The sequence below is a fragment of the Anopheles coustani genome, chromosome 3 (assembly GCF_943734705.1).
Source record: "Anopheles coustani chromosome 3, idAnoCousDA_361_x.2, whole genome shotgun sequence".
NCBI lineage: Eukaryota > Metazoa > Arthropoda > Insecta > Diptera > Culicidae > Anopheles > Anopheles coustani.
Window position 1 is genome coordinate 26,567,159 of NC_071288.1, and position 24,710 is coordinate 26,591,868.

The following is a 24,710-nucleotide window of genomic DNA, read 5'->3' on the forward strand; positions in this document are numbered from 1 at the left end:
GCATGTTGGTATAAAATGCAAGAAACAAACTATTCGTACAAAAGCTTAACAATTGTGATCGCATTTTATTTATTATATCCGAACAATGTGCGTGGATGACAAATGGGTACAACGCGACCATACTGGCCATCGTTTTACCACCATCTTGAATATGGCACATTTGCCATAAAAAGTAATTTTACTATAAAACGTCATAAGTGACGGTTAGCGGCCAAAACGGGACAGCATGTGAAGCTTGTTGTGTTAGCCGTCCCGTTTGCGCTGCAGTTCGAGTAGCTAATCCAGTCGATTCACAAGCATTTCGAGAAACGTCACTCACGGATTGTTGAATCCGTACAGACGAAACGCATTTTCACGATTTTCTGAGGGAAAAATCGAGAAAAGTGGCGCAGTACCGATCTGCACGCAGTGTTTTCCCCCGTCGGATGTTCGATAGTTGCGTTTTCGGTCGAAAAAGTGCAACGAGCGCGAGTGAAATCGACTTCAAAGTGATAGCCCTACCTTGCGCCTATTCGGTGCAGTGGTGCAGAGGTGGATAAAATGGTGTGTAACAAGCAGGAAAAAAAGGGTAATAATCCAGCTACACTGGTTACAACTGTGCTGCAATCGACGGGCAGTGAAAATAATTGCTGACGCCAATAAACCTACCCGTTATTGCTACAACTTGTACACGCCAGTGTTGAATTGGGACGGAGAAGAAAGTGTCGGTGTGAAAATTCTTTTTTCCTTGCGTCGCCGAGTGGAAGTATGGATAGCAGCAGCTGTTTACTTAGCTGCAAAGCATAAAAGTGTCTACGCGTCCATACTGCTTAGAAACAAGCAAGGCTTTGCTCCCAAAGGCCATACTATGCACGAGGACAGCAATAACAAAACATTCTTCTCTACCAACTTGGTACTCTACTGATTACGACATAACTTCCCCCTTCTCTAAAAAGTTGTCCAAAGCATCTCCAACGGCTTTGTTCCGTCACGCTTTTTTTAATAGATTGATAATGTATCCCTTTAAATCGGAGCAATTTAAATTGTGTCTTATCAATAACTCTTCTTATTCTACTTCCTTAAGACGCTCCTTCTAATCTCGATTGACTTGGAGCTCGCTGTTGCTCCAGTGCGCAAAATGTGCAATCCCTGAAAGCGACGAAATTGTTTGTTTACATCGTTCGAATGTCTACAAAAGTATCCATTTGAGATGTACAATAATTCACAAGATTGTTCGTGCCCCTTTTAACAAAAGCAAATGATTATACGCAAACAAGTGCTATCAGTAATGCGTTTATAATGATGTGGCTGGCGGTACTTAAAAAAAAGTTCGTTTGAATGTTTCGGTAATCACCTAATCTATTTCCACCCTTTCAAAGCCATTCCTATCATTAAACGTAGAACCATTAGGGCACTTCGTCTGCGTTTTTAATATTTTGTGAGAACCATTTACTTTTAATCGAACCAGTTCCACAACGGTCGACCAGACGCAAACGGGATCAAGGAGTGAAAGAGAAGCAACAAAAAAAAGAGCGTCCCTACTACCAATTTTGAATGAACTCAAGCCTATCCCCGTGGATCGGAGCGAGACGCAGCGACTGACTTATGCTCCGTCGCATTCGCGCTGTAGGGCCGACAATTTTCGACCCGCCCGCGAGCGTAACTTATATGAAGAGTGAGCAAAACTTGTATGAAGCCTGAGCACGCGTGGATACAAACAAGTGCGAAGCCCTCAAAGAGCGCAATTCGCTCCATACAATTACACGCTCTCCACCGTACGGCAGTGCAGAGAGTGTACGCGAAGACCCCGCGAGAGCCTTAAATGGCCTGCTCTTGGTTGAGGCCTACGCTAGCGATCGCTAACGATGCATGCAAACGCATGTAGCTAGATATATATTGTACATTTAGCGCGCCATTCTCAAGCAAGAGCGCCGGTCTAGTGGTTAGCGTACACAGACCGGAGTTGGAGAGGTTGGGTTCGAATCCCGCTGTGTGCTCGAGGCATGAGAGTGTTGTAGAAGGCAGAAGAGAGAAGGGGGCCCATCAGGGCTCTCCTCTTTTTGTTTTTGCCGGCTTTGCTCCGAATGAATTATCCCGGTTTAACTGGACGATCGTTGAGAGAACCGTTGACAAAACCGGGACCCATTTTGTATGGAGAAATGTTCATTTTGTGTTGGATGGGGTAGTACTACAACGAAAACACGTTCTGAGAACGTAGATTTAAAGAGATCTCTTGTTTCGTACCGTTACGTTCTTACGTAGCTGCCGAGTTGTCGAGGGGAGTGAGGAGAGCGAAGAAAGTTCTCTCTCTCTCTTTCTCTCTCTCTTTCTCTCGCTTTCTCTCTCTCTCTCTTTCTCTCTCTCTCTCTCTGTCGCACACGATTGCTGGCGTTTTCCGTTGTCGCAGCAACCATCGGATGAATTGTCGCTGCTTCATTCCTCTGTCAAACTTCGGCTAACGTGGTCGACGGTTGCAGAAGACGAGCAACTTGCGTACGCGCGCGCGCACTTCAGTTTTATTTTCGTACCGACAAGATTATTTCAGTGGTCTACAGTTGAAGTGGAATTTTTGTACGCCCAATTTTTACATCTCGATGATGAACAGTGAACCCAGTGCAAATCGAGACGGTTAATAGTTTTTTTTTTTTTTCAATAAACACCAGGAAAACTGACCGTTTGTAGGGTGGTGTTGTCGAATAGCTAGAAAAGTTTATTTATTTTATACATTCGCTATATTTTACACTCTGTGCTCATCCGACAGTCAGCTGCAGTTGATTAGTGTGTGCCCGTGAATTGGATAAATGTGATTGTGCGTCGTGTGAAAACAAAAAGTCTAAAAAGGCAAGAAGTTAACGTCCCCGGTATACCATCAGAATCGAAAGCCGGATGCGGCAGATTCGACCAAAGCCTCATCCCAACGTCAATCGAAACAGCAGCATCAACCGAGAAAATTAGTCGCGTGACGGTTGTGACAGCTGAAGTAGTTTACCAGACTACTACGCTAAAGGAAGGTGTCTGTTGAAACAGCTTGCAGCCACGCCATCAAGAAACCATCGTCCTCCGCACGGAAAGTAGGATAGATTGTCCAAATTTGAAGCAAAACACTGTGTCCCAGTGCTGCCGCTGAGACAAATTTACGAACGAGGTCGTCGTCCTCCGCGCTCGGCACTTTCCGGCCCAATAAACGGTCGCCAGCCGGCGTGGGTGCATTCGCGAACCGTTGCAAATTTTTGGTCAACCATCTCAGGAAGTAAAGCGGCCAGTGTGGGGGTAGTACCAAATTGGCTAGCAACAAATCGCTCCCCCTTCGTGCGGTGGAATAAATAGAGTGAGATCATCACACATTTGCACACAGGAGCCAGCAAACACCTAAAAAATCGAACATGTTCAGTCCCGAATACGAGAAACGGATGCTGCAGCACCGCTCCCCGGCAGCGCGCAGGTTGTTCAGTTCCGGTGAAACGTCTTCCGCACACGATCGCTTCATCCCCTGTCGGTAAGTTGAGAATCCCGGGGAGCCTCTTCAGTTGCTTGAAGAGAATGCAATAGGACACTGACTGATTCGATTCGTTTCCTTTTCTCCACTTGCAGAGTCAACAACAACTGGACGACCAGCTTTGCCACACTTAGCTCCAAATCGAACGAAAACTCGCCCCAGTCAACGAAGAAGCAGCGCGAATGTGGAGAAAACACCCGGGACAGTCTCGCCTACAGCTGTCTGCTGAAAAACGAGCTGCTTGGCACGGGGATCGACGACGTGAAGCTGGTGACGGACGATAAGGTTGGCGGGGGCGGAGGTGGCGGCAGTGGTGGCAGCGGTGGCAGCGGAGGAAGTGGCGGAAGCGGTGGCCTACAGGCGAACACTATCCGGACAGGATTGTTCAAGTATCAATCCCCGACGAAGCAGGTACGTCTTGATGGGCCGTCCCCGAATGTGGAACCATTAGCACTAATTATCGTCGGAAGTTCGCAAGCCGTAACGTAGGGGTCGTATTAATGGGCAAAAAGATCACCTGTCCACCAGTCGATGTCCTGCTGGACAGGTTTTTATTTCATTCGAGCCTACCAATTCGCCATTTCATGATTTGGATTGCGCGCTGGTTCCCTATGTAGTCGATAAAATGGTTCTCTTATCAGCACTCGGCCGGCGATAGGGACACGTTGCTTGTGCCCGTTTACTTACGGGCGCCACATTGTCCGCCTTTGTGGGACACTAGAGAAGGAACCTCGTACAGGTACCGTCTTTCGTAATCTATGTCGCGTCTACCGTTTACAAGCTAGGTGCAGTTTGTTGATAAAGCGCTCAGGTGGTTGCGATAACGGGTAGGGTGTGCAAGCAAGGTTTCGCTTTGTTTGATGAAAAGAAGACTCTTTTCCGGCCTTGGAATTTTCACTATATGACTAACAGAACGATAAGCACAGGGAGAAGTAATTTCCCAACTAAAATTCGTAATCTGTGGCTGCTTTCTCCTGAAAATCATGATCTTTCAATCAGTCCAGACCAAACAGCAGTTCATGTAACAACATGTTCCTCGTTCTCGGTCGACGGCACACAAACGTGACGAGGGAAAAAAGAGCTAGCAATGCAATCAGTGTGAGCAATGAGAGTTATGTCAATTGTGCATGACAAATTCCACACGGGCTACGCCCATTGGAGCAGGGTTAACCGGGCCGACCTTCCCGGCTTCCAACTGATGCAACGACGGAGTCGAGAGTCCTACTCTGTCATATTTATGACTAGAATCTGAGTCACTGCAGCTGAAATAATAATGAAAAATAAGGTTTACAATTTTCATATCCGATCGGGATTTGAAGCGATTGTTTAGTACCGACTCAAACATGACGGTTTTTATTTTTGGTTCTGTTCGATCGTTTCGAATTTTATAAATAGAAACGTGTATCGTTTCCGCAACACACTTTTCTTCATCTTTGACTCGAAAAGAAAAGCGTCCTACCACAGACAAACCGAGACCTACATTTTGCTCCTACCTCTCCTTTCCAATGAAATAAACGCATGTCCCCGGTGCGGTGAGTCTATTTCTGCATCGATTTGGTTTTATTTTTATCAGCAACATTCTTGTGCCGGGAAAGCTGGGAAAAACCAGTCAGCCCATGTGCAAAACTGGCTGGAAATAGATCTGCTTCGTTCGCCGAAGTACCCAGGACCATCCTTTCCAGCGAACCAACGATGGGTCGGAAGTAGGTTTCGAGTAGTTTTATGTTTTATTCTACGCGTTCTCCGTTTCCACTTCCCAACCGCGAGTGGTTCGTTGGCAAGCATTGACCGAATGGCCACGGTAATTATTGGTGGTTCTTTCTATCTTTAATTTATTACTGACCAGTGGTTCGTGCGGTGCATGATCGGAATGTCTAATGATGCCATCGTGATGCGTCGCCCTAAACTCGGAAGGAAGCCCCGAAAAGGGAACTGGTTCCTGTTGTTATTGCTCTTTGCAGTTCCTTCCTATGTGACACCGCTCGTAGTTAGAATTTGATTAGGAAGTGCCAACCATATTTAGACCATTGGGAAAGCAATGACCTGAGACGACGACGTGAGTTCTTTTTTCGGATCGTTTTGGTAAACTGGCAACAAGGGCAAACCCTTCGGGAAGAAGTAGCAATAAGAAAAATGTTTAAATTAAAAGTAATCTGTTTTCTTTAACAGTAAGTTATGCAAATTCTACTCAAAATTATCGAGAAATGAGTAGCAAAATGATTGTTCAAGCACCTCATAATAATTTCACGGTTGACACACTCCGGGGGACCCCGTCATTCGAAGCGCTATGATCAGTAAATAATTGTGACCAAATGATCACCTCGCAGCGGCAAACCACCACACGTATGGGGGCTTTAGATCCTTATCGCGAACTCCCGGATCGCCGCCGATCGTGGCGTCGCCGATTTTGAACGCGGCCCAACACCCGGCGCCGGTACGCGTTGGCCAGTAGCCGGCGCGGTTCAACCCATCAGCGAAACGCTAATCAAATCTTTTCGCATCCATCTCGACCGCGAGACCGCGAGGACCCCCGCGAAGAAAGATCGGCCAGCAGTCAGATGTGAAACACACAAAAACAGACAAGCAAAATCCCCGGCATACCTTTAGCAAAAATTCGCGAACGAACGGAAAGAATAGAGGAGGTGGAGAAGGGGGGAAAAATATATGTTAAACGCAGTAGCATAAGTAACCTGAGGAGCTGGGTCCGGGCCCGCGATCGGTCGATGAAGCTCATGGTTAATTTTCTCGTTGACAGAATGCGCTCATCAACACGCAGGCCGAATGGTCGGAGCGGAAAGGGGAGGGACAGAAACTGCAGACATTATTCGGCCTGTCGGTCGGTGTGATCGGCGATGCGTGCGTACCGTGCGTGCGCCAATTTGATTTGATGAAGCCGTCAAGCAGATTTGCGAAAAGCAAAAAGGAGAAGAAGGAGAGCATCGGCTGAAAAGATCCGATCGGAAACGCACTTTCTTTCGCGAAACACGAGGACATAAGCCGGCAACGGTGGAGGCGATCCCGTAATTAAAACCATTATCATACGAATCGTTGCCAAAGGTGGGAAGGCCGGAATGGTTGAAAGTGAATTTTTGGCAAACGTCGTGTGCGTAAGAATTTCGGATCGACATTTTCGTGTTCCGTGCGTCGGAAGCGTAGAGTTGCACGTTTAACATATTAATTTGTCCGCCCAAAAAAAAACAGGGTGCTCTGCAAAAATCGAACGCATAAAATATTCGCCACCGGTCGCGAAATCCACGCACCCCGCTACGCATCTTGCGTATTTTATTGTGATGTGGCACTGTGGGGAAAAGAAATTTGCAAATGTCTCCTCCTCTAATGCCTTCGGTTGCATTAGATTGGCGAATTGAGAAGGAAAGTAAGCAAAAAAAACAAAAGACGGCCACCGAAAAGTTGCGTTGATATGGGGTAGCAAAATTAAATCAAAAGGTGCCATTTCCCAAAACGATGCATTTATCCCGGATCGGCCCCGAAAGATAGCGTCATTGGGAGGAATTACTATGTAAACGATCCGGATTTTTTTCCTCCCCCCGCTGTTGTCTAAATGGTCTAATCAATATCCACTAATTACTTGATTGAAACATTTAGGAAATCCTCCACCGGCGGTTACTCTCGGTTGGCCATAGGTCTTGTTTTTTTGTTATTTTGAAAGAGGGAAAAAGTTGCCCCAGTGCGTGAATTAGACCACAGTGCGTACGATGATGCGTATCAACAGTAGGAGACAGCAGGGGAAAAAAAACGAACCAAAAAGAATAATTCACAGACCCGCACCGTTTTCGGTTTTATTTTTATTATTATTTTGGCAACCCCATTTTTGCAACCGGAAAAAAAGAAACCTTGCTTGCTTGGCCGAGGGGCGGGTTTCGCGAAAAATAAACTAGAAGACCCGATGAGGGTAATTAAGAAATCCGCAATCGGACGGGGTCGGGTGTATGATAACGAGCGCCTAGGACCTCCAGTAGTCCCCCTCCACCCCCTCGCTGCCGTCTGCCTTTCTCCCGTTGTTCGGTGACAATTAATTGCTGTATATTATGGCCGGGTGCGTAAGTGCGTGAGCGAGCTGCGCTTTTCCTCCCTATAACCGCTCCCCGCGAGCGTTGGTTGTTTCTTTTTTTCTCGTCTCTTCGGTTGCGAAAATAATTCCAAAACTCATCCATCCATAACCGCAACTGCGAGGGCGCGCGCGGGTCAGTCGGTTTTCTTGGCGAAAAACACACGCACCACACGCACTAGAGAGGAAAAAAAATCATACTCCTTGAACAAATTGGACGCTCTTCTATGGTTTTCCGCCGCGGCGCCATCGGCGGGGCGGGGGGAAGAAAAAGAACTGCCCGAATTTAATGCCAAAGCACCCCTCATGGCCTTCTCCCCTCACCTTCCTATCGGTCCGGCTGGGGTTTCGTTAAATGATAACCGTTAATTGAAAAGTGAAGAAAAAAAATGAAGCCATTTTCAACAACCCTTCCCGTAAGGCACGCACCTTGTATCACGCGGCAAGTTAACGCTGGTTGGTCGGTGGCCGGTGGTGATTGTTTTACTTGTTTTATTAGTTTTCTATTAATGTTGCATTTTTTATATTTTTATTTTCAATTCGCCAAAGCAAACAGCCCGCACGCACCAGTGGCCATGCGTAAGAAGGGAACCGGGTGGTGGAGAAGCGGTGCGTGTGTGCGTGCGTACCGAGGTCTTATCGGGAAAATCCTGTTGTCGGTGGCAACCTCCAACCGGCAAATGTCATCATTTTTCATCCACTTTATTGGCCACCGTTAATTGCTGGCGCATACCTGCGGTTTTTTGGGAAGGAGCACATACCTTCCACGGAGCATAGACGCGCGGTGGCGAGGGGGGCCTCGATCATGCGATCGTGCGATCGTTCGGATTTGTGTCAGACAAAACGACCAAACTCGTCGGTGAGGCGTGAAACGGCATTTGTCACACTGGTGATTAAAATATCAATTTTTTGGAAGATGGTGTAAACGATCGTTCCGGAAACAAATCGTATGTGGCGAAAAGCTCGATGGAGCGTCCATAGAACCGTTTGGAAAAAGTCCTCGTATAGCGGACAGATACCGCTAGGTCCTCGATCAACTGATCCTTGCCGAGTCGGAGCTGAACCATGTCTTAAGCAAAAATCACAATTTAATTCCTAATCGTCTCTGACGTCCACGAGTTGCCCGAGTGCATAAGTGCTCCGATTGGTTTTTGCGCATTCTGCTGCAGCCTAATCAGCCAAATGGGCTGTCCAAAATACTTGCGCCACTTTTGCCGGCGTTTATAGCTGTTTTTCCCTGCCCCTGCAATGATACGCCACACGGATAATGGCATCAAATGACCCGAACGGCGGGGCTAGACTGACTTTTGGGGAGAAACATCTTGATGCTTTGCGTATTTGTCCAATTTGCCGAAGGTTGACGGGAGCGTTCGCTTGCTGCTTATCGGTGGACCCCGGTGCAATTTCCTAGTCCGTAAAATACCCGGGTGGCCCCCGGGGTCACCGGTACTCCACGGAGCGCGGAGTGATTGCAAATTTAGATGACTGCAAAATGAATATTCGGCTGCTGCATTATTCTGACCGCGTTTTGCGTCGTCGCCGCCGGGTGATAAGATTTAATTGCGTTCACCTTTTTCTCCCGGTCCCGGTCTTACACGGGACAGGTTGCCTTGCCTTCCCATTGCACCTCCGATCCGATGCGGATTTTCTTGAGCGATGTTTCTAGGCCATCGCATAACATATTGATTAGGCCCGCGCTCTCTCGGGTGTACGTTGCAATCGGGTAATATTTTTGCAACAAACGTCCGTACGTTTACGAGCCACCTTCAGGTCACGACGATAAGGGAAGAACGGTCACGATTGTACCGATTTTCCCCCCTGAACGTCGTAGGTTTTTGGCCCGGGTTTCCCTTCGGTTCGGTCGTTCGAATCGTCGGTGTGTCGTGTGGTGGACGGTGAAGGTGTTTTATGGCCGGTCAGGTGTTACGATGGTTCTGCCAAACGTCACCTGGTCTTCCGCCTGCCATAGAGCTTGAATTTATGGAACTTCCTTTCGAGGCGAAAAAAGAACCTTCACGCGTTAAATCTGCGCTCCCTTTTCGATTGATTTACTACGCATCCCTTCTCCGGAGAGCCCTGCAAACGGTCCCCTTCCCAAGCCGCCCCCTGGTAAAGGGGTAAACTCTAAATTATTCTATTGCCCTCCTCTCCCACCCCGATCCGTTCGGTGTAAGGGTGGGTTCTAAGCTGAACGTGATTCTGCCTCAGATTTGCTCCGCTTTACTTTTCAGCTCGCTGGAACCGATTCACGCAACGCCACCGAACCGTGGCCGGCTCTCGATCGACCTTATTTTTCGATTACCTCCGATTGCCCCGGACATCCATTTTCCCGGAGGGGGGTGAGTTTGGCACGAGGGCGGGGATCCAATTTGTGCACGCACTCGCACGACGGAGTGTGTGGGGTGCTTTTTTTCTGTTCCGAGCTTGTTTTCTTGTTACTTTACAGTCAAAGTTTATGACCCACTCACACTCATTACTACTCCCCTTGACGGCGAGGGGAAACCTTGAGGCCATCCTTTATCTTGCAGCGTCCCAAGCACTGGCCAATAAATTCGCGAAATTCTACCACCAACTCCAGGGCTCCGGTTTGCGTCGTTTTGCCTCGTTTGAAACCGGCAATTAATGTTCTGACCACTTTTGCCGCTGGTGGCGCCTTTTGCGTTACGGAAAACATGAATTCTCGATGGGGGTATCTTAATCGATCGTGGTTTCACTTTCTGTTACCTGCTTCCGCCCGGGCAGGATCAAGATTTGCCGGTTTGGTGGCTAATGAATGAAGCTGATCGTAAATTCGAACGTCGTTTATTTGAAAGCATAAACTTGAACTTGCTGTTTAATGCAGCCGTTATTTGTCATAATCTTATTACCAATTCCTGCCTTATGCTGCATGGAAAAAGATAATAAAAAGACTTCAAAGCATTTCTTTCTAAACTCACGAATAGAAAGGTTTTAATAGTTCAAATAAAATAAATTACTCCATCGTGTTTTGAGATGAAGAATGATTTCACTCACACGTTGATAAGCGGACGAGATTGCATAAGGGGTTGCCTAACCCGTGGGATAGTGTGGTTTTGGCCTACCGGACTCTGATGGGTAACCGCAACCGACAGTTTATCGCTGCTATGCTGCATGAGAATTATACTTTGTCCAGGGGCGTTTGCAGATAACATTATAAATATCAGTTACTGAAACGCAAGAACCGTTTACGATGGATAGGATTTTGTGCAGACATGTGAAAACATGTTTTAGTAGGGTTTAAATTTAATGGAACTTGGGATGCGTTCTAAATAATTATGTATTTCTTGATCAATTGTTTAAACTGGATAATATATTGATAAATTAACTCATCGAGGTTTTTTTTTGCCGTTACTGTGCGCTTATTTAGTAAAAGTTTTCCGATCGCAGTGTAGCCAAGTACGAGATTTATTTTTGCTTCGATGCAGCAAATGTTGAAAGCAGCATACAGGTGCTAAAAACTAAACAAACCACTCGTCCCACATCGAATGCTGCTGGGAAAGGTGCAGGAGGAACGAAACGGTGCTCCGGTGCATGTGCATATGCATTTCCACGCACTGACTCTGACCGTAATCCGCATCAAAAAGTGGAATGCATCGTCCGGTGTGCCTGTCCGCCTAACTGTAAGTCTGGCGTGTAGTTTCCTTCCCTATTGCCGCCTGCCGCCACACGAATCTCTATGCCTCGAGGTGCATTCCCGAGTGCAACGACTTTCGCGGCTGTTGCTGCAGCAAAAAAACGGAGAATGGTCAAGCGCTTGGCCGGCAAAAAGGGGCATCATAAAATAAACAGCGCGATAAGTGCTGGCTCATAATCATCTTTCGCCGGTAAATGGGGCCACGCATGGTAGCGCAAAAGGAAAAATCGGAAAAGAACTGGTGAAAAAACACAATCTGAAAGCCGTGTGCAATATGCCGTGATTTTTTTACCGGTTTTGCATTCTGCGGCGGAACCTACTATGTCCGAGGGGAGTGTCCTCGCCTCGAAGGGAACGTAAGAAAGTGCATTTCGCAAAGTGCTACAAACAAACCCTCTAACCTGGAAGTTAACGGAAGGAAGGTAAGGCAAACAACAACAACAACAACAAAAAAACGGGTTCAAAAAACCTCACCCAAATCTCACCCAAAGGAATTGAGGGAATGGAGAGGAGAGGGGAATTGATAATAAAATTTGCATTTAGTACAGTAATTTAAGACAGACGCAAATAAAATCCGAGCGTGGACAGTTTGACCGCGAGATTGTCCGTTTCTCACTTTCTTTTCTTCTTATTTGATCTGTAAATTTCAATTTCTGATTACGTCGATTTATTCGCCGTTTGTTGATCACAAATACAGCGTAATCGCAAAATTTGTCGCGAATTGCAATCTCTTTAAAAAAATGCCAATTAAATTAGTAGTAACCACACTATCCGTGCATCTTATTCTTTCTATTAATTTTTAAAAAAGTTCTATTATTTTTTACAAAGAAATGAGCTTGAACTTGAAATCGTAGATCAATCGTAGTTCGATTACAAACAACTTAGTATTATATCGAATCCGACATTTTTAAATCAACAAAAACTTACAAGATTTTTTGTACAAAACGATAAGAGATAGCTTTTGTTTCTCTCCTATCAAACAAGGCATAAAAACTAATATATTCGCGAGGTTAATATCTTTTTCTTGCAAACGAGTTTTCTTTTTTGGCATCCATCACCTAGAATACACGTTCGCCAACAACTATCTCCATATAAGTTACACTTTATTTGACACTCCGTAAATGGCCGCAACCCCGAATCCAGTCGGCAGAATGTATCCTCCAAAGTTTTTTGTTTGATGTGGGAGGAAGATTACTCATTTGCTTTCTCATTTCTTATTCTTCAACACTTTGCCTAAAAGTAGGGTTTGCTTTTTGCATCGGTTTCCATTAGACTTTCGACACCTGACGCCCCGGTCTTCCCTTGAGTGTAGGGGGCGGAAAATGGCTTGGCCACTTGTCCGGAAAGTGCCAACGAAAAAAAAGGTGTCGCACGAATATTCAAATACACGATTGTTTTATGCAAGACCCGCGGAGGAGGATCATTACACTCGCCCGGCGGCAATCCGGTTGGCTTTTATGGTCGGCCGTAATTTATGCTGGCAGTTTCACGAACCCCCCCGTCGGAACAATTTGACAATTTTTTCCGTTTTTGCACTCAACGCCGTGCGATGGATTTGTATTTTTTTTGTTGCATTCTAAGAGTCGACTTTGACGCCATTCCCGGCCACTGGAGTGCAGTTTAGTTAACATTTTAACGGCTGCACGCGGAAAGGATATATCACATGATCTCATCGCGAGTTGTGTGTGTGTGCGTTTTTTCCATACAATCTAGTCCATCCTACCACGATAGAAGTCGCGCCTGCCTGAATGTCCCTAATTTACATTCCACATGATTGTTGCTGGTACGCCTGGAAAAGTCATTAGTAGTACGACGCGATTTGTTGTGCACACACCCGTCCCAAACCCCGTCCCACACCAGACGGGGCGACCCTCATTAATGGGTCATTCGCCTTTTCCATGCCCATTGCCGAACGAAGTCGATATATGCAAAGTGGCGGAAAATCCTATCGAAATGGCGACGTATGTTTTGTTTGCAATTTCACTGACCGGGGAAAAACAAAGACATGGCTCGATTTACCCAACTTTGAGGTAAAACTCTAAAATGGCATCATTCAAAATTCTTGCCGTAGTTCATTGATCGAAAAGTGGAATTGTGCAAGCGATATAAAATTTCAAAGTTTAAAAAAAAACTCGACTTTTGTATTACTGACCACCGCTAAGTTGCAAACATAGGAAAAAAAACAAATGTGAAAAAAGTGCACCTTAATTAATGCACCCGCATCGAAACCGCAAACTCATCAAAGGGGAGGCAAAAAAACGGCCGAAAACCAACCCGATTTCGAGTGCAGTCTATCGAGAACCACCTTCACGGCGTTTCGGGCGCGCGGAATTCGTTAGTCACGTGTTGCGGTCCAATTTGGTGACCCCCTAGTCCGTCATATGTGGCTCGTAAAAAACGGGAGCTCAAGTTCCTTAAAAAGGAAAATTAAAAAAGTTGATACCTCCGGTTATCAAACGACATCCGCTCGAGTTGAAACAACGTCATTCTAACTACTTCAAGTTTTAATGGACCCCCTGGATCCCCGGGCGAGAGCATTCCATCATCAAAACAATAAAGCACCGATCGATGGCACTGGACGATCAACCCACTGCAGCCCACCCCAGCAAAGACGGAAACCCTCAGCCTGACCGCCTTGGTTTGACGACTCTATTGCCAATTGCCAAGACGGTAGTTAAATTAAGCAACTACGCGCACCTCCCGCGGTGCAGAGTGCGCCATCGTGTGTCTGTTTCCACCCATTGACTGCGGTGAACGACCGATTTGTGGCCCCCCGGGGTCGGTTCGGTTCAGAACCGCCCGTCGGCACTTTTTCCACCGCCCTTTTCCCCACGGCTCAGACGGTTCAATTTTATGCTGACCGGGAGCTGGTCGGTCTTTATTTTGTTCTTTCCTTCTTCGGTGTTACGGCTTTCGGAGTCAGTTTTCGCGTTTGGAGTTGTGAAATGTAGCACCTTATGCACCGGACCAGGTGCATTGCTGCACCGAATTCATACTGGATGAGCTAACGATTTTCTAGGAAAAATCTGTACACAACACGATCCTAATGCTTTCCGCGGGGTTGGAGTTAGAACCCGTGTCAAGTTTCTTCCCCTTACCCCTGTGAAGACTGTCGTAAAAGAACACTGGAGTGTTGGGCAATTGGAAGAACTGGTCCCAATCTCGGTTGTTGCCTTCGGCCGCCGCCGAATGTTGGGCGCGTCGTTGGGCTTGGTCATGGTCCATCAACAACAGCCCGTATTTTGTTTCGGCTCCACCCCTCTTCCCTCTCTCCGAAGGGTAGAAAGAAAAACGCCTCTGATGGTCGCACGCGACGCCCGTTTTTTGCTGTGTCCGAGAGGACGTTGGAAGCGGCGGAAATTGATGAGCCATGAAGCCGCTCGCGGGGGGAGGGTTCCGGGGAGTAGTAGTGCACCTTATCGCGCACCAAACGATACGGCTTTCGTCCGATTAGATGGGTTTGCACTCGGCGCGGGCTGGGGGGGATGCACCAGCACCACAAGCTCAGGATGCGCGAACTATGGAAAAACGGCCACAACAAAAGCCAACGTGAGGAACTATCAGCGCCATTCGATCAAGTTTACGAGATCGAGTAACATCTGAGGGCAAATAAAAACGGCACAAACGTCGATGCATCACGCACTGGACCGTATCCCTCTCTCCCTCTCCGCCCTCCACCCGTATACCGGTTGCAATGTTTATAGTTGGGCTGCTCCCGGGGCCAGAGCTTAACCGTCGTCAGCTGATAAGACCGGTGCGATGCTTTGCACGTTCTTGCGAGCTACCGTCGCTGGTCTTGTTGCAGTCAAGATTGTAGATTAATAAATTTTAACAAGGAATCCTTTTTTTTTGTTAGCAAATTCAAATTGCATCGGAAAGTCTATGGGGCGTGAATCGGTGGGCCGAAAAACATCCAACGACAATCCGTCACCCGGGGCGGCGAGCGAGCTGATAATGGGTCAGAAGATCGGTAATGCTGGTCCGAAATGGGCGGACCATTTTTCCGACGCTCATTACCTCGCTCACTCGCAACCTCGTGGTGCAAATTAGTGAACGATCGTTTAGAAAATGATCGTAAATTTTTCCTAATGCTGGCGTGTCTAGACATCTGTTGTGTGGCGTTGTGTTGTGCACTTGGTGCATTTGCATATGTCTTGCCGATTGACTGTGCGGTATGTGTGTTGCGGTTTATTGGAATAACAAAGTTTTTTCCAGATTATCAGACGAACGCCATAAATACCTCGAGCGAATGCAATGACGCCAAAACGGTTGCAAATTTATATAAGACATCCTGTGGTAGCGTCATCTTCCGAGTCGTCGCTGCATTGCATTTGCGGCCCAATTGCATGCGCGCCCATTATGCGTCCCGCCGGTCGATCGTCCGGACACGGATCCGTTTGAATTTGGAATCGTATCTCTTGCTCCCGTGCATTTGCATGCAGCTCTTCAGAGTGATCTACGAACTCTGTCTGGACCTAAGTAAAGCGCACTCAACGGCCGGGATTGATCGACAACAGGATGGACTTTCTTTGTGCGATGCTACACCGAGACGAATGGTCCAATTGCAGTTCTTTCTTTCGCCCGACAAATGTCTTGTTGTTCGTACATTACTTCGCAGACGGGTTTTAGATGAATCCAAATGGGCAGCAAGAAATTGGTGGAACGTGCCAGACGGTCTAATAACCGTCCTTTGGTAAAACGTTCAATTGGACTAAATGTTTATAGTTGTCGATCGGTGGGGGGTTGCTTGCTTTCAAATATCTTTGATAAACGGGCCATTCGGCTTAAGGGTCACTTTAAAAATTATGTTGATTTTCATCGTCTTACTAATAATTCAATTTTCTTTTGCTTTCAGGACTACAATGAACAGTGTCCCTACTCACTGTCGCCCGTTAGCATCAAGAGCCAGAAGCTGCTACGATCGCCCCGGAAAGCAACCCGCAAAATCTCGAAGATCCCGTTCAAGGTGCTGGACGCACCGGAGCTGCAGGACGACTTCTACCTCAACCTGGTCGACTGGTCCGCCCAGAACGTGCTGGCCGTCGGTCTCGGTAGCTGCGTTTATCTCTGGAGTGCGTGCACGAGTCAGGTACGGATCGATTTTGCGCGATCATGACGGCTGAACGGTTCCCTGAAAATAACAACTCCATTTTTATGCTTTTAGGTGACGCGACTTTGCGATCTCAGCTCGGACTCGAACACAATCACCTCCGTTTCCTGGAGCGAACGGGGCCACCAGCTGGCGGTCGGTACGCAGCATGGATACGTCACCGTATGGGATGTGGCCGCGAGCAAACAGGTACGCATCAGGCAAACACACCGACCGATCCGGGGATGATGCTAGGCGAGCGAAATGTAATGTCCCGAAAGTAGTTCGCAAATACACTTGACGAAGGGATAGGCTGCCGAACTATTTGCTGCTGCGCCCCTTTTTTTGTTTTGGTGGAGTGCCACCGTCGTTTGGCAGGAATTTCCCTCCATCTCGTGGGGCGGGGATTATGGACAGAATCCGTTTACTTTTCTCCTTCGGCTGTTGTTTGCATGCCGAGGGAGTAACCGATGGCAAATGGATTTCTGCAGACAAGAACATACCATACCTATGTTGTCCGATCGTTTTGAGACAATTCTCGAGTGCATCGACCAGTGGACCCGCCTTCGGACAGTAGGACCGATCCCATCCGTCGCTCTCCATTCCATACGAATTTTTAATTGATCTTTATTTACACAAGCACTTCACGCGGTGAACGGGGCCCGGTCGTGCGCACGTCTCCTGATCTTTTGACCATCTTGCGAGCGCAGGCGGTGGCGGCACCGTTTGTGGCACGTTTATGTATTTGCAAACAAAAATCCCGCGAGCCTACAGGAGGTACCGCCGGTAGGAGGGCGGTGGTGCACGCGTCACAGTCGGTAGCGAACGTGTTGCGCTTCCAGTAGCGGAAACCTCGCATCTGTTCGCATGTGGTTTTTATTTTATGTTATTTTTTCTATCTTACTTCTTTAAGAAGACAATTTCATGAGACAATTGACAAGAGCATTGTGTGTGCAGGAGAATTCGTAAGCTGTTTGCCCGCAGTCAACACTGTGGCGGCCCCCGTTTTGCGGGGGTATTTATTGCACTTTACTGTTGCATGATAAATTTCGTTGACATTCAAGTTGTGTATTTTGGCATTTTTTTTTTTACTTTTTGTGTGCTTCAATCACCAAACAATCTGTACCATATTTGGTGACGGTTATTTGTTTCATATAAATAATGAAACATTATAAAAAAAAACTGGGGCCAAAATGTTCTTTTCTTGATTAAACAATTATCACATTTATGTGTTTTTTTTCTTCTTGCTATCATAAATCGCATTGGTTTTGCCAGCATTTTTTTGGACATACTGGTAGTTTCTATACAGTTGTGAGTCATAAACATATGTGAATTTTTTGTTTGCGCGCGCCCTATTATTCATCATGGATTCCCAATCTGTTATTCATGGTGACTTTTTAACTGAGTAACATTTACTCACATGTTGAAGGGAAATAAAAATATTTTCCATAGAACCGAATCAATTGAACGCAATCCAAAACAAATATTTGAAGATCATTTTTGCTCATGTTATACTAGAGGGAGATAAATGTCCAAAGTTTGTCGTTGGTTCAAAGTTTGTCAAACAATTCCGTAGCAACATCTTGTTTCGTCACGAAAAGGAAAGTGACCAAAAAGTTGCCAAAATTTGCGAAAACCCAAACACACAACTCACGCCTTGCTTCCTCTCGGTAGCTTTCGATCGGGCTTCCGTGAGCAATGTGGTTTGCGAATTTTCATTCCATCTTCCGCTCAGAAAAGGGTAATGGGATAGGCATATCCAACAGTGGCCTGCGTAATTCCAACAAAAAAAAACACATCCGCATTTCTATTGACATGAGCAAAGAAAAGAAGAAAAAATGAGCTCAATGGTTTTAGCGACGAATTCCGAAGTGCAAATTCGCAACTTCATTCCGACTGCTGCCCACCTCCGCGGGAAGGCAGGGCAAATATAATCGATGACCTGCCCGACCGTTTACGCACAAGTGCGTACCGGGGGAAAAAAAATAAAAACCAAATCCTAGCCAAATTCAAATTCCCTTTTTGCCAACCTGTTCACTGTCACTTTTACTCGGTTAGAAAGTCTTCTTGAGGTGTGCGGAAAACGAAAATAATGTTTATATTCGCAAACTCACGCACTTCAGCGACACACACGGAGATCTAACGCCCCACGCACGCATCGCGTCACGGCGTGACATGAATTTAATAACCAAACGCACTCGTCCATCAAACGCGCGTGTGTGCGCTGGTGGAGGGGGTGGGAGTTTTTGCTAGCCTACTGTTGCTTGCGGTTTTTGCAAGGAAACAGGCTTTGCAATTCACGTCAACTGAGATCCGGAAAGTACGTGGCCTACTTTTGGATGGGTTTAGACTTTTTGTTTTTGTCTCCCGGAGGAACGCACTTTGCTATTTTATAGATTCTTGTGAAAGGTGTTTTTGCTTGCAATTTTGTACTCACTGTCGATACTCATCTTTCTCTTCGCAGGTAAATAAGCTACAAGGCCACTCGGCGCGCGTCGGTGCGTTGGCCTGGAACGGGGACGTCCTATCGAGCGGGTCTCGGGACCGTCTGATCATGCAGCGCGACACACGTACGCCCTCGCAGGTCCCGGAACGGCGGCTCGCCGGCCACCGGCAGGAAGTGTGCGGTCTAAAGTGGTCCCCGGACAACCAGTACCTGGCCAGCGGTGGTAACGATAACCGACTGTACGTGTGGAACCAGCACTCGTCGACGCCGGTGCACTCGTACTCGGAGCACATGGCGGCAGTGAAAGCGATTGCGTGGTCACCGCATCATCACGGCCTGCTGGCCAGCGGCGGCGGAACGGCCGACCGGTGTATTCGCTTCTGGAACACGCTCACCGGCCAACCGATGCAGTGCGTTGACACCGGCTCGCAGGTATGCAATCTCGCCTGGTCCAAGCACTCGTCGGAGCTCGTGTCGACGCACGGCTACTCGCAGAACCAGATCCTCGTGTGGAAGTACCCCTCGCTGACGCAAGTGGCCAAACTAACGGGCCACTCGTACCGGGTGCTGTACCTTGCGCTTAGTCCGGACGGCGAAGCGATCGTTACCGGAGCCGGCGACGAAACGTTGCGCTTCTGGAACGTGTTCAGCAAGGCTCGCTCACAAAAGGAGAACAAATCCGTACTCAATCTATTCACGAACATTCGGTAAAGCCGCCTACTCCGTGCCGGAGGAGGGTGGTGGTGAGTGAGCAAATCAACAGTGGTTGGGCGCCAGAATCGTATCGAAGATGCAGTTTCCTATATGTTTTTTTTTAGTTTTTTTACACCAACCGTTTTTTTTGCTAAATTAGATTATTTCTTACTTTTCCTTTTTGTTCCGCTCCTTATAAGATAGGGGTTCCATTTGTGGAACGTATTAGTCCATGGGCGGCATAGTGCCGGGTCGGAGGGTGTGTCATCGACACATGGGGTGAATTAGGATTGTACTGCATGTAACGGGGTGTTGTATATGTTTTTATTGTATAAATATTTTCGTTATATTTGCAACTTTAGTTGGTACGTACAATAGCACCGATTTACACACTACCATTTACTATCGCAGTAAGCTACCACTTTTCTGTTCGTACATGTGTCCCTCTTGCGTGAGTGAACTTAGGAGGCATCGTTTTTTTTGTGAACTAGGTTAACAAATTGAAATATTTTGGGGTTTATTTTTTATTTTTATCGTACAACTAAGTTAAATTTACTTCCAATTTAGGGTATTCAATTTAATCTCGTCTCAGTTGGCATTCGAATCTAATGGAACAGATTCTCTCAACCAAATCAATGCGTTTATTTACGGTGTTTACAATAAAGCAAGGAAGTAGGTAACCACTACTGCCGTGAAGGTATGCCAGAAACAAGAAATAGGAGTACATTTTGAGTCACTTTTCCTTTACTCGTTTCCTCGTGTCCATAAAAAGTGGCAGGACAAAAGTATGTGAATATGAAAGGCGTTTGCCCACAGTCTGAACCTGAAAAGCACTACTTATTTTTTCTCTAAGTTATTCATAAAACGTTTGCACGCTTGTGTTTTGGTAAGCGAAATGTAGCCGATGCATTCGCTACGAAGTGCTGCTTTTAAGGTTGACCACTATTCCATATCTCTTTCATAAGCTGCCCGATGGACACTGGAAAAGATGTAGACGAATTGTACACTCCGGATGCTACATTCTCATTTACAAAGGTGATAAAGTATGTAACTAGGGGAAGGAGGTTATAAGAAAATTATTTATGTGCGAAATCTATCAAACCGACGGAACTATGTGTGATCGAGGATGATTTTACCGCTTGTTTTCGTCGTGAATGTTTGCAGAGCAAAAGTAGTAGGAAATATTCACACAAACAAACCAGTAAGCATCCTCATCTGAAAGCATTATTTTATAGTGCGCTCAACGGCACTATCAAAGTATCTTTTCAGAAAAAGAAATACGCCCTGAAATAGGCAGGCAACGCAGCGGTTTCCCATTTGAGCATGACATTTTCCTTAAGACGCGTGCGTGTCTCTGTGTGTTCGTTTGAATAATGTTTTGATGGTTTAGCTACGTACGTTGCTAGAAGTAAGTAAAGTTCTAAAAAGAAGAAAAGTGTCTTCACAGTACTGCCTACCTTGAAGTCTAGCACCGAAAAGGTTCCATTAGCAACTAAGCCGATGATGGTCAGGGAGAGAAGAGAAGCGTATGGGTTTGTACATACTATAGGGGAGTGTGAAGAAGCATCAAAATATATTAAATTTAACAAAAAGAAATGTTTAAAGCGTATGGTGTTCACTTATTGAAAGAAAGCTAAACTTTATACTTTTTAAGCTCTTAGGCAACGGTTAATATTTATTAAATTATTGTTCTCAAACGCGAAGTGATCAGTGAACCATTCGCTAACTTCTACTATCCTATAAAAATACCAATGGCGCGAATATAGTACGTCGCTCGATTGTCCCACACAATCGCAGAATGTTGGTGTTGTTTGCAATTCGCAAAAAATCGCTTTAAAAACTGCTGACCCCCACAAAGATGCCCGAGGAAATGTAGACGATTGGCTAAGCGTTTCGAATGCTTCGGTGAAATCTAATGACGCCATCGGATTGGGACGTCCCGCTTCACTTTCTACTTCCAGAAGCCTTGAAGATCATCGCCAATCCGGCTCCGATGGCCATCACCGATCCTGCCACCAGAGCTGTCCGTGCGGACGCCGACAAATTTTTGCAGCTGAAAGAAAAAAGTAGAAGAATTTCTTGCTTAAAATGTGTTATAAAATGTAAATATAATAATACGTTTAACAAAGAACGGTAATGTGGTGTTGCTAGTTTCTCAAACTTAAAGAAATAAAATCAAATATGAAAGGAGTCTAATCCTAACATTATACAAATTAACACCTTAGACCGAGGATAGACAAAAAGTCAATATATTACAATATTCTTACTGATAAGATAAGAATAAGTTCAGCAATTACACAGCAGAGCTATTGCCAATCCCGACGATTAGGGTTTTTTATTAGATTCATTGGAAGAGACCATAAAATAAATTCCATCACATCAACTTATCAACTTATCAGCACGAAAGGTTCTAGCCAAAAATGGACATACAAATGTATTTATAAAAAAATTGCTACACGATTCCCTGTTCCCTATTTGAGAAATTTGGCTTAAGTTAATCGGCCACCGAGGCGTTAGACGCCACAATATACAGATCTTTCCCTTCCATATTAGCACCAGGCAGGCACAACGAGGCTTGTGGATGGGCAACGTATCGGACAAAAGGAATTAACCGAAAAATTTCGTCTTAAGGGATCCAAGCCAGGACGACGACGACGACGACGACGACGTTGAGGAGGCGGTGGGGGCACTACTAAGCAAATAAAAAAAAATAGTACAAACAAAGGGGGCTATCGGATACGTTTTGCTCTATCGATCGATATGGTATATCGACCAACAAGTGTTCATTTTCAGGATACTTGGTTCACTAAGCAATCGCGAACGTTGAAAGTTATCTATCGATATATCAGTGGATAAAACGGCTGTCAAACGCGAACAAATTTGTCGAGTAGTTGCTATATCGATAGGTATTTCTATCGCGAACGCTAAAAGATGAACCCTATCGATCGATATACTATCCACTGCTATGGACCAGTCGATAGCGAGTTAAAAGATCATTTTTAATGATGGAACACTAAAAAATCAACACGAATCCACAATAACTAACACCACTGAGCATCACAATTCGTGATTTCTACCAAAATCACTGATTTTATTGATTATTTCCTTTCATCTGATTTCATTTGTTTACCAAATGTATCACTTGAGCAGTAAAAAAAGGATACTTGGATCCAGCTGGATGACGATTGTCTTCCATGCGATTTTTACATCCATAGAAAAGTAGCTAATTAGCAGCCAGAAAACTGGTTGCCTTATCGACCGATAAATTTATATCGACCGATTCAGAAAAAGCGTACGCGATGCAAAATTCGAGTAGATAACTTTATCGACCGATAAAAATGCATCGATCGATTGGGGAAACCTACTTCGTTCGCGATAGGCATCAAAGAGTGGATATAATATAGTTCTAAAGATAAAAAGAAGTGAAAGTGTTAGCAGCAAAGACAAGATGGGAAAGATTGTGAATCATTTCATTGTGCCGCTTTAAAACGAGGGTGCTTAACAAAGGCATGATGTGGACGGGTCATAAGAATTTCCCTTCGCGGCCCTCCCGAAGGTCAATCGAAAGAGGTGTTTTCTAGAACAAAACAGAAAAGGTTTTACTTACCCACTACTCTTTTTTGCTTTTCGTTCTGCTTCGATTATTTCTCCAACGAGATATTGCTTCATAGATTCCCTGAAACATATCACAAATTCACGATTATTGGGAGCTATCGGATACGTTTTGCTCTATCGATCGATATGGTATATCGACCAACAAGTGTTCATTTTCGGGATACTTGGTTCACTTAGCAATCGCGAACGTTGAAAGTTATCTATCGATATATCAGTGGATAAAACGGGTGTCAAACGCGAACAAATTTGTCGAGCAGATGCTATATCGATAGATATTGCTATCGCGAACGCTAGAAGATGAACCCAATCGATCGATATACTTTCCACTGCCATGGACCAGTCGATAGCGAGTTAAAAGATCATTTTTAATGATGATACACTAAAAAATCAACACGAATCCACAGTAACTAACACCACTGAGCATCACAATTCGTTATTTCTACCAAATTCATTGATTTTATTAATTATTTCTTTTCATCTGATTTCATCTGTTTACCAAATGTATCACTTGACCAGTAAAAAAAGGATACTTGGATCCAGCTGGATGACGATTGTCATCCATGCGATTTTTAGATCCATAGAAAAGCAGCTAATTAGCAGCCAGAAAACTGGTTGCCTTATCGACCGATAAATTTATATCGACAGATTCAGAAAAAGCGTACGCGATGCAAAATTCGAGTAGATAACTTTATCGACCGATAAAAATGCCTCGATCGATTGATGAAACCTACTTCGTTCGCGATAGGCATCATTGTTCCGCTCGAAAGAGAAACCGCGCCAAACGAGTTCGCATGCGGTTCCGTCCGTGGTGGACATTCGGGGCACCATGTCAAGGCCACGCCACCCAAGTGGTGACTACTCTATACGTACTTGGCATCGGTGCTATGGCCAACGTCATCAAACTCGCTCGATGCCTCCTTTCCAGCGACCTCGATCAGCACCTCCTCTCCACCGGGATGCTTTGATCAAAAAAACAGAACAGACGGATTTACGGACGATTCGGCGAGTTGGAGAGGTGTTTCCACCTGACCGGGACTTATCACCGAGTGCAGTACTTACCTCCTGGAGGAACTTGGTTACATCGTACACCTTATCGTGAATAATCATCCACAGATCGTTGGGCTTATTATGGCTGGCCACATCGGCGATGCTGTACTGTTTCAGTTCCGTGGGGGCCATTTTTTACTCCGGTGCGGGCGAAGATGTTCGATGAATTGGCCAGTAATGCTGGTTTCCTTTGACTCTGCTTTGTGCCGCTTGCAAAACGCGGTTAGTAAATGATGGTAACTAATGTGTGCTCGGGACGTTCTCGCTGAACTTATCTCGTTCGACTAGAGGAGGATGATCGATCGTTCGTGTCTGCTAGTAAACTTTCAAACAGGTGACGGTGCATTCTAATACAGCAACGGTTTGCGGATGTGTGTGTTGCGTGTTTGGCAGATTAATAACAAAAAAAATACGCTTTGCTTTCCTTACGCCTCCAAGTGAGTTAGAAAACGAGGAAAATTGTCCAAAAGCATTGTTTAAATTTAAAAACCATTTTGAGTAATATATTCCACCGTAGCAAGTCTATTTTGTTTGGTTCATTCCATTTGACCATTGGCGTTACTAGAGATATGTACCTTGGTTTACGTCTTCACTTGTAACAAGTAACCTTGGTTAGCTGCCGTC

The 24,710-nt window shown here is 45.7% G+C and overlaps 2 protein-coding genes across 5 annotated transcripts; one reads left to right on the top strand and one right to left on the bottom strand.

Moving 5' to 3' along the window:
- The first annotated feature begins 310 nt into the window (after window positions 1-310).
- On the top strand, window positions 311-20,993 carry LOC131261352 (fizzy-related protein homolog). Of its 2 annotated transcripts, none has more exons than XM_058263361.1 (6): window positions 311-568; window positions 2,741-3,475; window positions 3,571-3,886; window positions 16,052-16,285; window positions 16,361-16,495; window positions 18,750-20,993. In XM_058263361.1, exons 2-6 carry the CDS (start codon window positions 3,363-3,365, stop codon window positions 19,440-19,442), a joined length of 1,491 nt encoding a protein of 496 aa, XP_058119344.1. In that variant the 5' UTR covers window positions 311-568; window positions 2,741-3,362; the 3' UTR covers window positions 19,443-20,993. The 2 variants fall into 2 exon arrangements, with proteins under 2 accessions (XP_058119344.1, XP_058119345.1); XM_058263362.1 differs by having other exon boundaries at window positions 311-543.
- Window positions 20,994-21,072: 79 nt separating this feature from the next.
- Window positions 21,073-24,430, bottom strand: LOC131271573 (cytochrome b5-like). Of its 3 annotated transcripts, none has more exons than XM_058273048.1 (4): window positions 24,099-24,429; window positions 23,910-23,998; window positions 23,032-23,100; window positions 21,073-21,477 (listed from the first exon to the last, which is right to left on the bottom strand). In XM_058273048.1, the coding sequence occupies exons 1-4, from the start codon at window positions 24,216-24,218 to the stop codon at window positions 21,369-21,371; spliced, it is 387 nt and encodes a 128-aa protein (XP_058129031.1). In that variant the 5' UTR covers window positions 24,219-24,429; the 3' UTR covers window positions 21,073-21,368. The 3 variants fall into 3 exon arrangements, with proteins under 3 accessions (XP_058129031.1, XP_058129033.1, XP_058129032.1); XM_058273050.1 differs by lacking the exon at window positions 21,073-21,477 and adding an exon at window positions 21,732-22,113 and having other exon boundaries at window positions 24,099-24,430; XM_058273049.1 differs by lacking the exon at window positions 21,073-21,477 and adding an exon at window positions 21,732-22,116 and having other exon boundaries at window positions 24,099-24,430.
- Between the last annotated feature and the right edge of the window lie 280 nt (window positions 24,431-24,710).

Bases quoted from the DNA above. Each gene is read 5' to 3' on its own strand.
- LOC131261352 (XM_058263361.1), top strand. From the start codon at position 3,363: ATGTTCAGTCCCGAATACGAGAAACGGATGCTGCAGCACCGCTCCCCG. The intron at 3,887-16,051 runs GTACGTCTTGAT...TTTTGCTTTCAG, and splicing joins ATCAATCCCCGACGAAGCAG to GACTACAATGAACAGTGTCC. The intron at 16,496-18,749 runs GTACGCATCAGG...TTCTCTTCGCAG, and splicing joins ATGTGGCCGCGAGCAAACAG to GTAAATAAGCTACAAGGCCA.
- LOC131271573 (XM_058273048.1), bottom strand. From the start codon at position 24,218: ATGGCCCCCACGGAACTGAAACAGTACAGCATCGCCGATGTGGCCAGC. The intron at 23,101-23,909 runs GTACGTATAGAG...GATATGTTTCAG, and splicing joins GGCCATAGCACCGATGCCAA to GGAATCTATGAAGCAATATC. The intron at 21,478-23,031 runs GTAAGTAAAACC...TTTTTCTTTCAG, and splicing joins AAAGCAAAAAAGAGTAGTGG to CTGCAAAAATTTGTCGGCGT.